Consider the following 14,891-nt stretch of genomic DNA (forward strand, 5'->3'; position numbering starts at 1 on the left):
TTAGCGTATAAAAATAGGGGCTGTAGGCTGAATTCTCTGGTTTTTCGTCGACTGAAGCGAAGTCGCTCGTGGCGCGAGCATGGCCGGTTACGCAATACTCGTTCCCTCTCTAGAGAGAACCGAGGTTACGTTAGTAACCGAGTATCGTTCTCTTGCGAGAGGTTCTCTCGTATTGCGTAAGTTTAGCTTACGCTACGGGAACACTTTGTCAACGCCGTGCGCGCCAAGCATCCACATGAGACCCCGAGCTTGAGGGGAACCCCATAAGTGGAAAAAATAAGGTGGCCAGCCACGCGGGCCATCACTTGTACATAAGCACACATAGGGAATACAGAGCAGCGCGCCGGTATGTATAGTCACATGGCACATACCCTACTTAGTGCAGCTCAACCAGGAGAGCTGAGTCATGAAAGTGATCTGAGCAGGAGATCTGGTCAGAATACACCTCTTTTTCAGACTGACAACAGGAACTTCTAGGTTATAAAACCTGACAAAGGTAGACGGGGAGCTCCAGCCCGCCGCTACACATATGTCATGGATAGAAATTCCACTGGACCATGCCCACGAAGAGGCCACGCCTCTCGTGGAATGAGCCCTGATGCCCAGAGGGCATTGCAGACCTTTTGAAGCGTAAGCTGCCGCTATAGCGTCCACTATCCATCTGGACAGGCTCTGTTTCGAGGAGGCGAGACCCTTGGCGCGCCCACCAAACGAAACGAAAAGCTGTTCCGAACGCCTGAAGGAGGCGGAGCGCGTAATGTAAAACCTCAGCGCTCTGACAGGGCAGAGGAGATTCACATCACTTTCGCTGTCAGATGCTGGGAGAGCTGACAACGAAATAACTTGCGCTCTGAATGGAGTGCCCATCACTTTAGGGACATAACCATGTCTAGGTCTGAGGATGACTTTAGAGTCATTTGGTCCGAACTCAAGACACGACACGCTGACAGACAGCGCATGCAGATCCACTACACGGTATACTGACGACGGTGCAGTCAGAAAGACGGTTTTTAGTGATAGATATTTCAACCCCACGGAGTCTAGTGGTTCAAATGGAAAAGCTTTCAGGGCCTCGAGGACCAATGAAAGATCCCACATAGGAACCGACGGGGGGCGCGGCGGATTCATCCTTCTAGCTCCTCTAAGGAAGCGGATGACCAACTCCTGTCTTCCCAGTGACTGGCCGTGCATCAATTCTGCGAACGCTGCCACGGCCGCCACTGATACTTTGAGCGTGGATGGGGACCTTCCCTTATCCAACAGCTCTTGTAGGAAGGTCAGCAGCTGCGCCACCCCGCATGTCCGCGGGTCCAGACCTCTGTCGGTGCACCATCCAGAGAACACCGACCATTTAGACGCGTTAGCCTTCTCGTGGAAGGGGCTCTAGACTGCGTGATCGTGTTCATCACTCCTTCTGGCAGGGCAACAAGTACCCGTTGATCAACCATGCATGCAGAGACCAGCGCTCTGGATGGGGATGCCAGATCGTGCCGCGAGCCTGAGAGAGGAGATCTGCCCTCACCGGAATCGGCCACGGAGCTGTATGTGACAGCCGTGCCAGTTCCGGGAACCAAATCTGATTCTCCCAACGCGGGGCTATGAGGAGCACAGAGTGGCGCGTTTCCCTGATTCTCTTGATCACCTGTGGCAACAGAGAGACCAGAGAGAAAGCATATAGCGGGAGGCTGGGCCAAACCTGGGCCAGCGCGTCCTCGTCCTTCGAGAAGAACGTCGGGCATTGAGCGTTGTCTTTTGACGCAAACAGGTCGACTTCCGCTCTGCCGAATAGGCGCCACAGTTTCTGGACCGTTTGGGGGTGCAGGGACCACTCCCCTGGGGAGACATTGTCCCTGGACAGTTTGTCTGGGCCATCGTTCAAATGGCCAGGCACATGCGCCGCCCTCAGCGAGCGCAGGTTCATCTGCGACCAAATAAGGAGGCGTTCCGTCAGATTGCAGAGATTTCTGGATCTGACACCGCCCTGATGGTTTACATAGGATACCACAGATGTATTGTCCGAGCGGACAAGAACATGCTGGTCCTGTATGAACGGGAGGAAGCACTTTAGCGCGTTCTCGACCGCTATCATTTCCAGACAGTTTATGTGAAAACCCTTCTCCTGGTCTGACCACTGGCCAAAGGCCGGTCTGCCCTCGAACAGCGCGCCCCAACCCGAGTTGGACGCGTGTGTCGAGATGACTTTCCGATAAGAGATGGTTCCCATCATTACTCCCTGCTGGTACCAGTCGGCCACTAACCAGGGCTGCAGAGCTGCTATGCAGGTCTGATTCACTCTGATTTTCTGGCCGCCAGACACCCAGGCTCGGCGAGACACGCGAGCGTTCAACCAGTGTTGGAGCGGGCGCATGCGCAGTAGGCCCAGCTGGAGCACTGCTGCAGCTGAAGCCATACAGCCCAACGTCCTTTGAAATGTTTTCAAAGGGAGAAAGCTGCCCTTCTGGATAGATGCGGCTAGGTGGCGAACACGGCGCTCGCGCTGTGTCGATAAACGAGCCGTCATGGTCACCGAGTCCAGTTCTATTCTTAAAAAGGAAATTGACTGGCTGGGCAGTAATGAGCTCTTGGTCCAGTTGACCGTGAGACCCAAGCTTTCCAGATGACTGAGAAGCACTGTTCTGTAAGATAGTAGTTCTGTCTCTGACTGTGCCAATATCAGCCAATCGTCCAGATAGTTCATTATGCGCAGCCCCTGACTTCTCAGGGGGGCGAGCGCCGCGTCCATGCACTTTGTAAATGTACGGGGTGCCAGGGACAGGCCGAACGGCAGGACGGTGTATTGATATACCTGACCGTCGTAGGCGAATCTCAAAAATTGCCTGTGACGGGGTACTATCTGAATCTGAAAATAGGCATCCTTCAGATCTAGAGAAATAAACCAGTCCCTCGGGCGAACGTGCGCAAGGATTTTCCTGGTCGTAAGCATTTTGAACGGTCTTTTCGCAAGCACTTTGTTCATATATCTCAGATCTAGGATAGGTCTGAAGGCTCCGTCCTTCTTGGGTACGAGAAAATATCGACTGTAAAAGCCTGACTCGCTCAGAGAAGGCGGTACCTTTTCTATAGCCCCTTTGCACAGCAGCTTTGCTATTTCTGCGTGAAGTAGGTGTGCTACTTCCGCATTCACTATCGTCGCGGTCCGGGCTTGAAAGCGCGGGGGACGGCGAATGAATTGAAGTGTATAGCCCTGCTTTATTGTGCTCAACACCCATTCTGAAATCCCTGGGATAGTTTCCCACGCAGCTATGTGAGCCGCTAGGGGGCGAATGGCCTCCGGGTTCAGACCGCCGCCATTTGCGGGCTTGTGAAACCGAACCGGAGCCGAAAGCGCGGTGCGCGCGCTCTCGGTTCTGGGCAATGGCCGCTCGCTGACAGACGAAACCGGCTGACTTATGTGAGATGTCCCAATCATAAGGGATGGGGAGCATACTTTTACCACACTTTGACGCGTGAGCAGCGCTCCGGGCGGAAGAGCTCTCTGTAAGCGTGAGCACGCGTACGCGGGCACGAGACTTACAACTGTATCTGACGCCCCGATCATAATAGATGGGGAGCGTTTTATTAACGCCCTGCGTTTTGTGATAACCCTTAAACGCGCAGGCGGGGCCCGGGGGGAGGTTTGTGTTAGCAAGCGTGAGCGCTCTCTGGCGGGCACGAGACTTACGTTCATAACCTGCTTCTTTGATCGTGTAACAGAGCGGGCAGATAGTGGGCACAGACCTGTGGACACATTTCTTACATTCAACCCTCGAGCGGCTTTTCTGCGCTTTATGAGAGTGTGCTCTGTGAGTGACACGGGATTTGGAGTGCTTATGTGTAGGGGTGAACACTGGGGCGTGGGCACTTTCACTACACTTAAAACACTGACGGCGTGAGCCGGACCAGACATTATACTCTTTTTGAGATTTCTCTGGGTCGCCGTGAAAACGGCGTTTGTGTGCAGGCGAGAGGGTGAATAAACCGGCTCGTTGGCTGCTAGTTGAACCACTGCAGTAGCCTGTTCGAAGGGGACTGACAGGGAAATGAACTTTGACGGCGGTCCGGCCGCAGCGGGACACGCGCGTCTTTTCTCTCTCGCTGTTAGGAGGGCTTCGCATGCTCGGACTTCAGCGTGATTCTTTGCCGAGGCCCTCTGGGGGGCGGCGGTCTGTGACGGCTGTCTGAGCGCGATCTAGGGCGGCCGCCCTGACGTCGCTGCGAAGGCTGAGGCTGTGCTGGACGCTGGGTGCTAGTTAGCACAGGAGGCTGGCTTTGTCTTTCGCGTGAGTGGCCTGTGGCGGAACTCGAGCGTCACGGCAGGAAGAGGTTCATGGCCTGCGTGGTCTTTTGCACCACAGAGAAGCGGTCAACGATCCCGTTCACCGCTGGGCCGAAGAGACCAGTGGGGGAGAGCGGCGCGTTCAGAAAGGTGGCTCACTCAGTTTCCCTCATATCCGCAAGCGTTAACCAGAGGTGCCTCTCCGTCACGGTTAACGCGGCCATGGCTCGTCCGATGGCTTGGGCTGCGGCTTTGGTGGCGCGGAGAGAGAGATCCGTCGCACTTCTCAAATCAGTAACCGCAGCTGGGTCCCGGCCCTTCTCATCCCATTCACGGAGGAGGTCGGCTTGCAGGATCTGAAGCACAGCCTTCGAGTGTAGAGCAGACGCGGCCTGGCCGGAGGCGGCATAAGCGCGGCCGACCAAATCGGACGTGGCTCTGCAGGCTTTAGACGGGAGGGCTGACCGTGACCGCCATCTCGCGGAGGGCGGCCAAAGGTGCGCTGCGACCGCCTCTTCCACAGGGAGAATAGCTGTGTACCCTTTCTCGGCGGCGCCGTCCACTCGGGAGAGCGACGCGGAGGCCTGTGACTGAAGTCTAGCAGAAAACTGTGTATTCCATGACTTCGTCAGCTCTACATGAAGTTCCGGCAGGAATGGAGCGGGCCTAGTTTCTGAAACTGCGCGGCGGCGACTTTTCAGGAAGCAGCCGTCGAGCCTGTTCGGCGCGGGTTCCTTCGGCAGCGACCACTCGAGCCCGAGACGGTCAACAGCTTGTGTCAGCAGGCGCATAAGTTCCGCGTCAGCTCCAGCGCGGTGGATTCCTGGACTGACGAGGTGGCGGAGTGTAGCGACCATTCCTCGCTGTCTGATTCCAGGATAGAGCAGCAGTCTCTTGTGACGTGTCCCTCGGACTCATCCTCCGAAGCGACGGCAGTGAGGCTCGCAAGCGGCAGCTGCGCGTCAGTGAGGAGAGGTGGGGAAGGCGAGAGCGAGGCTCGAGGGAGGTTCTCCGGCGAGCGCGTCGCTGTGGCCACAGGTTCCGGCTGTCTCAGGGAACGGCGCTTCTTCCTGCGCAGCCCCACAGGGGGCGGAGTGACTGCTGTGGTGTTGAAGGCTTCGAGTCGAGCCCGCAGGGTCGACAGCGGAAGCTCCTCACAGAGCTCGCAGCCCCCGGACGCGAGGGCGAGCTCTCCGTGTTCCAGGTCCAGGCAGAGAGCGCAGATCAGGTGGCGGTCTCCGGCGCTGAGCGGGGCTTTACACGAGCCGCAGGAAGTGCGAGGCATCTTTAAAAAAACGCTCGCTGCTCTTTTAGAATAATATGCAAGGCAAAAGGATACGTCGCCGGATAGCGTAGCTCGCACGGATGGCTGAAGGTGGCGAAGACGGCCGGCTTCCTCAGCGCTGTCCTAGGCTGGCTGTTCGCTGTTCGACGGCGGCGGTGGCTTCCCTCAGATCCAGCGATGCGAAGAGCTCGCTGAAGAGTCGAAAAATCAGAGAATTCAGCCTACAGCCCCTATTTTTATACGCTAAGCCACGCCTATCTGGCGGGCTGTGACGCTATAAAGGCGCGGGCGCCCTTCATTGGGCGTGACGTCACGCCGGGCTCACTGGTAGGCTGCAGCAGTTGCCCGCAGGGCAGCCAATGAGCACGCGAGATGGCCTGCTCTAGGTCTGCTAGCTGCTGCACTGCGTTGACAAGGTATACAAAATTAAGGATAATTTTTTGGCTTCAGTATCTCGAGAAGATGAATCTTTCCCGTAGCGTAAGCTAAACTTACGCAATACGAGAGAACCACTTGTAAGAGAACTACTATAACTAGTCTGAGGCCAGAAACTACTATAACTAGTCTGAGGCCAGAAACTACTATAACTAGTCTGAGGCCAGAAACTACTGTAACTAGTCTGAGGCCAGAAACTACTGTAACTAGTCTGAGGCCAGAAACTACTGTAACTAGTCTGAGGTCAGCAGAAACTACTGTAACTAGTCTGAGGCCAGAAACTACTGTAACTAAACTACTGTAACTAGTCTGAGGCCAGAAACTACTGTAACTAGTCTGAGGCCAGAAACTACTGTAACTAGTCTGAGGCCAGCAGAAACTACTGTAACTAGTCTGAGGCCAGAAACGATTGTAACTAGTCTGAGGCCAGAAACTACTGTAACTAGTCTGAGGCCAGAAACTACTGTAAGTAGTCTGAGGCCAGAAACTACTGTAACTAGTCTGAAGCCAGAAACTACTGTAACTAAACTACTGTAACTAGTCTGAGGCCAGAAACTACTGTAAGTAGTCTGAGGCCAGCAGAAACTACTGTAACTAGTCTGAGGCCAGCAGAAACTACTGTAACTAGTCTGAGGCCAGAAACTTCTGTAAGTAGTCTGAGGCCAGAAACTACTATAACTAGTCTGAGGCCAGAAACTTCTGTAAGTAGTCTGAGGCCAGAAACTACTGTAACTAGTCTGAGGCCAGAAACTTCTGTAAGTAGTCTGAGGCCAGAAACTACTGTAACTAGTCTGAGGCCAGAAACTTCTGTAAGTAGTCTGAGGCCAGAAACTACTGTAAGTAGTCTGAGGCCAGAAACTACTGTAACTAGTCTGAGGCCAGAAACTTCTGTAAGTAGTCTGAGGCCAGAAACTACTGTAACTAGTCTGAGGCCAGAAACTTCTGTAAGTAGTCTGAGGCCAGAAACTACTGTAACTAGTCTGAGGCCAGAAACTTCTGTAAGTAGTCTGAGGCCAGAAACTACTATAACTAGTCTGAGGCCAGAAACTACTGTAACTAGTCTGAGGCCAGAAACTACTGTAACTAGTCTGAGGCCAGAAACTACTGTAACTAGTCTGAGGCCAGAAACTACTGTAACTAGTCTGAGGCCAGAAACTACTGTAAGTAGCCTGAGGCCAGAAACTACTGTAACTAGTCTGAGGCCAGAAACTACTGTAACTAGTCTGAGGCCAGAAACTACTGTAACTAAACTACTGTAACTAGTCTGATTCCAGAAACTACTGTAACTAGTCTGAGGCCAGCAGAAACTACTGTAACTAGTCTGAGGCCAGAAACTACTGTAACTAGTCTGAGGCCAGAAACTACTGTAACTAGTCTGTATATATATATAGAAATTGTACTTGAGCTGCTTAAAATGTGTTTATACATTTTTAGGCAACTTGTAATGCAGAAATTGTCCAGCTGCTTCAAGAAAGGAAATCCAGTGTCTTACAAATACTCCAGGGTAACGGTTTATCTTTTTTTTTTAGTCTGAGGCCAGAAACTACTGTAACTAGTCTGTGGCCAGAAACTACTATAACTAGTCTGAGGCCAGAAACTACTATAACTAGTCTGAGGCCAGAAACTACTGTAACTAGTCTGAGGCCAGCAGAAACTACTGTAACTAGTCTGAGGCCAGAAACTACTGTAACTAGTCTGAGGCCAGAAACTACTGTAAGTAGTCTGAGACCAGAAACTACTGTAACTAGTCTGAGGCCAGAAACTACTGTAACTAAACTACTGTAACTAGTCTGAGGGCAGAAACTACTGTAACTAGTCTGAGGGCAGAAACTACTGTAACTAGTCTGAGGCCAGCAGAAACTACTGTAACTAGTCTGAGGGCAGAAACTACTCTAACTAGTCTGAGGCCAGAAACTACTGTAACTAGTCTGAGGGCAGAAACTACTGTAACTAGTCTGAGGCCAGCAGAAACTACTGTAACTAGTCTGAGGGCAGAAACTATTCTAACTAGTCTGAGGCCAGAAACTACTGTAACTAGTCTGAGGCCAGAAACTGATTCTCGCTCAAGCAAATGAAACATCACACGGCTGTTGATAATGATGGTGTCGCTGTGAATTTGGTCCAGTATAATTTTAACATTATGTATGATTATAGTTTTTATAAATATTTTGAACTAGCTTTTAGTTTTATATTTGCAGTTTTCATTTAAATTTTTGGGTTAATTTTTGTGATTTTAGTTTTTTTAAATATTATTATTATTATTTATTTTATTTATTTTTTCAGTTTTAGTTTTAGTTTTAGTTTGTTCAATTTAGTTTTTCCAGTCAGCAATTTAAGTGCTTAAACTTAATTTAGCTTAAACCTATTTCAGTTAATTGCCTTTGCAACATTTATAATATTATTTTGTATTTCATCTAATATTGAGTAGATGTAGTTTATAATTTATTTCAATTTATATATATATATATATATATATATATATATATATATATATATATATATATATATATTAGTTTTCATTTAACTTTTGGGTTAATTTTAGTCATTTTATGATTTATTTTTTTACATTATTATTCCACACATTTTTTCAGTTTTATTTTATTTTCCAGTTAGCAATTTTAGTGCTTAAACTTAATTTAACTTAAACCTATTTCAGTTAATTGCCATTGCAACGTTTATAATTTTATAAACGTTGGTGGTGATGGTGCAGTGGATAAGACACATGCCTTTGGTGTGAGAGACCCGGGTTCGAATCCACTGTGAGACACCAATGTGTCCCTGAGCAAGACACTTAACCCCTAGTTGCTCCAGAGGCGTGCGACCTCTGAGATATAGTAATTGTAACTCGCTTTGGATAAAAGCGTCAGCTAAATGAATAAATGTATATTAGTTTGTTTTCATCTAATGGTGAGTAGATTTTCTGGTTATATTTTATTTATTTATAGTTTTTTTTTATTTCCAGTTAGTAATTTTAGTGCTTTAGCTTTTAGTTTACAATGCAACATTTCTAATGTTTGTTTAAAGTTTGTTTAAAGTTTTTCCTCTAATATTTAACTGTATTTTAATGATCAAAATTTAGAAAAATGTAGTTCACGGCAAACTGCTTAGTAAACAAGATTAGGTTGCTTTAGGGTAAAAAAAGTGCCGCTTTTCTCATTGGAAATGGGATCAAATAAAATAGAGGTTTACTTAACACTTACTCAACAGTTTTCATACAACACTTGCTGAACAGAAATTATACAGTGACAAATTGCATAACGGGCTTCAGATGTCACTGGGGTTAAACTGTAACTTTGTGGCCCCTGTCCCATCTCAGCATGTCATTGGTCAGTTACAGCACGAATATATCAAGTTTCAACCTCCTCTGGACTTTCGGTCAACCAGCTGTGTGTAAATATTCTGTGCTCCTCTTAGCAGACCTCTTTCTAAAGCTGTGGACGCCTCCACCGTAGACATACATTGACTATGGCCACTTTCGATGACATCTTAGAGGAGGTCGGCGCGTTTGGTCGGTGCCAAATGCGAATTTTTACCATTTTCAGTTTGGTCTCCATACCGTTTTCTTTCGTCTATGTGGGGATTGTGTTCCAGGGCTTCACCCCGGAGCATTGGTGCCGTGACCCTGGCGTCAGTGAGATCCGGGAGAGATGCGGCTGGACCCTTCAAGACGCACGCAGGGCCACCGTACCCCAGATGAACGGCTCCGCAGGGCTGACGTACAGTCAGTGCGAGAGGTTCGACATGGACTGGAACGCCACTGGTCTCTCCTGCGACAATCCAGAAAGTGACTTTGTCCAGGCCCAGCCTTCTACTACGACGGGCTGTCCAGACGGCTGGGAGTACGACTATAAGGGAAGACAGTCATTTGTCACTGAGGTGATCACAAAACAAGACTTTCTTTTGGTGGAAATTGTGTGAATGAATAGAACAAAATGTCTTATGAGACCTGTGTGTTGCAGTTTGATCTAGTGTGTGCAGACGCCTGGTATGCTGACATGTTCCAGGCCACGCTCGGTGTTGGTTTCTTAGTGGGCAGCATTGCAATTGGATACATGGCAGACAAGTAGGCTATGACAGACACTTTTTATCTTTTTTTTTTTTTTTTACCATCACATGGGTCTTTTTTTTTTTACTTGGTTTCTAGAAAAACATTTCTAAAGCTCCTCAAAGGTGCAATGTGTAATATTTCTGAGGATCTATTGACAGAAATGCAATATAAGATCCCTAACTATGTTTTCAGTGGTGTATAAAGACCTTGCATAATGAACCGTTATGTTTTTATTAGCTTAGAATGAGGCATTTATATCTCCATAACCGCGGGCGCCCCCTTCTATGGAGGTCGACATATTGTGTGGTCATGTTTCTAGCGTAGCCGACAGCGAACACACAGCGCTACAGAGCGCGTTTCCTCACTACCTTGAAAAGGTAAGAACCTTTCAAAGGTTCTTTGAAAGAACCTTTCAGAACCTTAAAAGAACCATTTTTTTCTTAGTGTGAAGAAGCTTTTCTACTATAAAGGACCTTCTGTGCAATGGAACGATTTATTGGATATTAAAGGTTCTTCATGGAACTATAGATGCCAATAAAGAACCTTTATTTTTAAGTGTTGGTGAGCTTTGGAGACTTGTCTTACCGACCCTAAACGTTTGAACGGTAAAATAAATTGTTATCAAGCAGTTTTCCAAATTAAAACCAAATCTTTTTTTTTTTTTTGGCATGTCAACATAAATGTTTCAGTAACCATCTAATTATGAATTGTTCTGCCTGTTTTCTTTCAGATATGGCAGAATGAAGAGTTTCCTGATGACCAACTTCTTCATCGCAGTGACAGGGATTCTGGTGGCCACGTCTCCGAACTACATCGCCCTGCTGGTGTTCCGGGTCCTCTTCGGCTTCGGGGTGAAGGGCGGCTGGATGGTTGGATACGTGCTAAGTAGCCGATCTAAACATTTTTCAGTTATTTAATCACACTTAAATGAAATACGTTTCTGTGTGGAGCTAATTGTACTTCCATAGTTATGGTCTCCTAATGATCGGATCGGTCAGTGTTCTTGACTGAAATGTTTACCGCAGTTTTTGTGTTCTTGATATCCTCATAGTATCCATAACTCTTCTTGCGTGTCTGCAGTCACAGAGCTGGTCGGGGTGGACTATAGGAGGACGGTGGGAGTGACCTATCAGATGTTATTCAGCATCGGCATCCTCATCCTTCCTCTCTTAGCTTACCTCATCCCGAACTGGCGCTGGCTGCAAGTGGTCTTCACCGTTCCTTACATCTTCTTCCTGACTTACTATTGGTAAGGGCCTGTGCATTATGTGCAATACAGGCAGAATCTTCAGTAGGCGGCACTTAATTGATTGAGTTTTCCAGATTTATTAACTTGTTTGTGTGCAAATTTGTATTAATATATTGTCATTTTATAATCTTCACCAACCCACCTTTATAAAACTTGAAAGAATATTCCAGATTAAATATAAACTATGATACAAGAACTGTTGTATTTTTACCCAGTACTTTTTATAGCACACGTATATCCTCAAGATACACTTCCATTCAAATGTTTGGGTAACATTAAAAAAGTTAAAAAGTCAGTAACATTTTTGGCAAGAATTGAATAATTGTATTCAGCAAGGACTCATTCAATTGTTCAAAAGTGACAGTAAAGACATTTATAATGTGATTTATGTTTTAAATAAACGCTGTTCTTTTGGTTTCCACAAAAATATTAAGTGGCACAACTGTTTTTAATGTTTTTAGGAATAAATGTTTCTTGATCTGCAAATCAGCTGAAGACTCGAGATTAATGACGCTGAAAATTCAGCTTTGTCATCATAGGAATAAATTACATTTTAAAATAAATTAAAAAAATTACAGTAAAAACAGTAATATTTTGAAATATTATTACAATTTAATGTAAATGCTGCCTTGATGAGCATAAGAAACTTATCTAACCCAAACTTTTAAACGATAGTGTATAGTGTATCTATCTGATATGTGCAGTTTCATCTGAAAATGTATTTTTTAAGCATTTGGTTCAAACGATTGCTCTATAACAGATGAACATTATACTGTAACATTTTAACATTTGAATTATTCTCTCCAAACTGTAATGACATGGCTGCTTTCTGGATGAACACAAAGAACAATCTTAAGCACGTTTTTCATTTAGGATTCTGTATACGTGTAGTTAAATATTTTTGTGTTACACAATTGTTAGATAAATGTAGCCATGTTGCATTATTTAAATACACTTTTTCAGGTTTATCCCAGAATCACCAAGATGGCTCCTCAGCCAAAATAAGAGATCCGAAGCACTGGAGATCACAAAAATGATAGCCAAAGAGAACAAGAAAACACTGTCCAAGAATATTGAGGTACAAAATATACGCATAGATGAGGAGCATACATTTAATACCAAATGCCCAAATGTCTCTTAAATGCCCACATTCATCCTTCAGACACTGTCAGGTGAAAACACAGAGTCTGTCTCAACTGCTTCTTTCATGGATCTGTTCAAGACTTCCAAACTGAGAAGATACACGTTCATCCTTAGTTTCAACTGGTACGTCAGACCCTAAACACCACATTAAGTGCATTAAACGGCGAACATTAATCTGTAATCTCATGTTGTAGGTTCACCAGCGCTGTGGTTTACCAGGGTCTTATAATGAGGCTGGGAATCCTCGGAGGAAACGTGTATGTGGACTTCCTCATATCTGGAATCGTGGAATTGCCAGCAGCTTTCCTCATCCTTCTCACTATCGAGCGGATCGGACGGCGGCTTCCTTTTGCAACTGCGAATATCGTGGCAGGGGCGGCTTGTTTAATCACAGCATTCATCCCCAACAGTGAGTGACCATTTGTGGTTAATCGAAGTTGACTGAAAAAGGGTGATATATGTATGAATACTTTAAATTTTGCATCTTCCACAGGTATGTTCTGGTTAAAAAGTGCTGTTGCTTGTGTTGGAAGGCTGGGCATCACTATGGCTTTTGAAATGGTAGTGTTTGTGAATACTGAACTGTATCCCACTGTTATCAGGTGAGTTATATTGCATTTATCTTGCATTATGCATTGCATGTAGTGTATAACACATGAAGAATCAGTATATAATTTCTAGAATGTAGTTTGTGGTCAGGTTGGTCAATAATGCTACTGTATATGACGTTGTTTGGCTGCAGAAATCTGGGTGTATCGGTCTGTTCCACACTGTGTGACATCGGAGGGATTATAGCGCCCTTCCTGCTCTACAGGCTTTCTGTCATCTGGCTAGAGCTACCTCTTATCATTTTCGGTACAAAAACATACAATATGTTTATTTCACATACAGTCAGACTGATTTGTTTGTGTTGTTTTGGAGAGCACCGAATGCAAGTAATTACAAAATGCTGGAAATGACATCCTGACAGCTGAATGACTGATTCACCACAAGAACACACACCGTCCCTAAACACTTCACTCATGTGTTCACCCAGAAATGAAAACTTTGTCATCATTTACATTGTTTTAAACATGTATTAGTTTCTTTGTTCTGTTGAACACAAAAGGAGACATTTTGAAGAATATTGGTAACCAAAGAGTTGCTGGTCCCCATTGATTTCCATAGTGTAGGAAAAAAATACGTTGGAAGTCAATGGGCACCAGAAACTGTTTGGTTACCAATATTCTTCAAAATGTCTTCTTTTGTGTTCAACAGAACAACCTGAGAAGGACAACTTGAACATTTTTGGTTTTACCGTCCCGTCAAAGGCAGCAGTCAATAAAAAATAATAATAATAATAAAAAATAAAAAATAATAAAAAATAAAATATATATATATACATATAGTATATAAAATGTTAATTGTTACTTGTAAAAGAAATTATCCATAATATATTGATCAATTATACATTAATGTATAGATATACACCTTATTTATTTTTCAAGGTTTTAGTTACAGCATCTACAAACAGGGGCTAGTAGGATCATGCTAACCAGACGAACTTTGACCCTCTTGGACCGACATTTCCTCAGTGGATGTTCCAGTCAAATGTTTTGTTTATTACAAAGCAAATGAGGGATTATTGTTTGAACCCAAGTCCCATTGGAATGCTACACAGAAACTATAACTCTAGTATTTGTATTAACAACTACTATTAAAAGGGTTTTCCATTGGTCACATCTTAGCATGACTTTCACTGGTGCCCCCCTTTAAAATAATTGTGTGACAGCAACCATGTGATGTGATGTTGAGCATGTTCTCGCTCAGTGTGAGGTTGGTGAAGTCCGTGTTCTCTCTCACAGGTGCGCTTGCGTTCGTGGCTGGTGGACTGGTTCTTCTGTTACCTGAAACCAAAGGTGTGCCTCTTCCAGAAACCATTGAAGACATTGAATGTCCAAAGAGGTGAGGTTTTACTGCACATATTCACCATGCAACATTTGTCACCTTGAACCTTTCTTCACAAATGTGAACTGTACATGCAGAAACAAAGAAAACCATCTAAAAGGTCAACAGCTAGAGAATTTGCTGCCCGCTGATCTGACATCCAACAAAGAAGTGACAGCAGTCTGATGCTGCTTATCCCTTCTCCTTTCAGGATTTCATCTAAATTATACAAACTGAAAACCATTTCTCATTAATCAACAAGTTTTGTCATTCCAAAAGTTAATGAAATAATAAAATATGAATTTGATTTAGTAATCAAGCTGATAACGTTATAAAATATGTAGCAATCTAATCAAAGGACCAATGATTTTCCGCTGCTGTGTAATTATGTAATTATTGTTCCCAAACTAATGATTTATCATTGACTGTAGTTACTGTACGATATATATATATATATATATATATATATAAAATAGTTATTGTTTTGATTTTACATTTCTTTAAATGCTTGTTTTTGACAAAAAAATTT

The 14,891-nt window shown here is 45.3% G+C and overlaps 1 protein-coding gene across 1 annotated transcript; it reads left to right on the forward strand.

The window, feature by feature from the left end:
* Positions 1 to 9,376: 9,376 nt before the first annotated feature.
* On the forward strand, positions 9,377 to 14,553 carry LOC143730722 (solute carrier family 22 member 2-like). Its single transcript, XM_077221257.1, has 11 exons — positions 9,377 to 9,872; positions 9,956 to 10,059; positions 10,775 to 10,929; positions 11,125 to 11,293; positions 12,257 to 12,371; positions 12,456 to 12,559; positions 12,631 to 12,845; positions 12,930 to 13,038; positions 13,179 to 13,291; positions 14,281 to 14,380; positions 14,461 to 14,553. The coding sequence occupies exons 1-11, from the start codon at positions 9,462 to 9,464 to the stop codon at positions 14,546 to 14,548; spliced, it is 1,683 nt and encodes a 560-aa protein (XP_077077372.1). The 5' UTR covers positions 9,377 to 9,461; the 3' UTR covers positions 14,549 to 14,553.
* Positions 14,554 to 14,891: the final 338 nt, after the last annotated feature.

Source organism: Siphateles boraxobius, unplaced genomic scaffold (genome assembly GCF_051911475.1).
Source record: "Siphateles boraxobius isolate OS27281-9 unplaced genomic scaffold, OSU_SipBor_1 80, whole genome shotgun sequence".
Classification (NCBI taxonomy): domain Eukaryota; kingdom Metazoa; phylum Chordata; class Actinopteri; order Cypriniformes; family Leuciscidae; genus Siphateles; species Siphateles boraxobius.

What these genes read in the sequence shown, in the direction of transcription:
- LOC143730722 (XM_077221257.1), top strand. Translation starts at nt 9,462, where the DNA reads ATGGCCACTTTCGATGACATCTTAGAGGAGGTCGGCGCGTTTGGTCGG. An exon ending in CACAGCATTCATCCCCAACA is followed by an intron (nt 12,846 to 12,929) that starts GTGAGTGACCAT and finishes CATCTTCCACAG; the next exon opens with GTATGTTCTGGTTAAAAAGT. An exon ending in GCTACCTCTTATCATTTTCG is followed by an intron (nt 13,292 to 14,280) that starts GTACAAAAACAT and finishes TCTCTCTCACAG; the next exon opens with GTGCGCTTGCGTTCGTGGCT.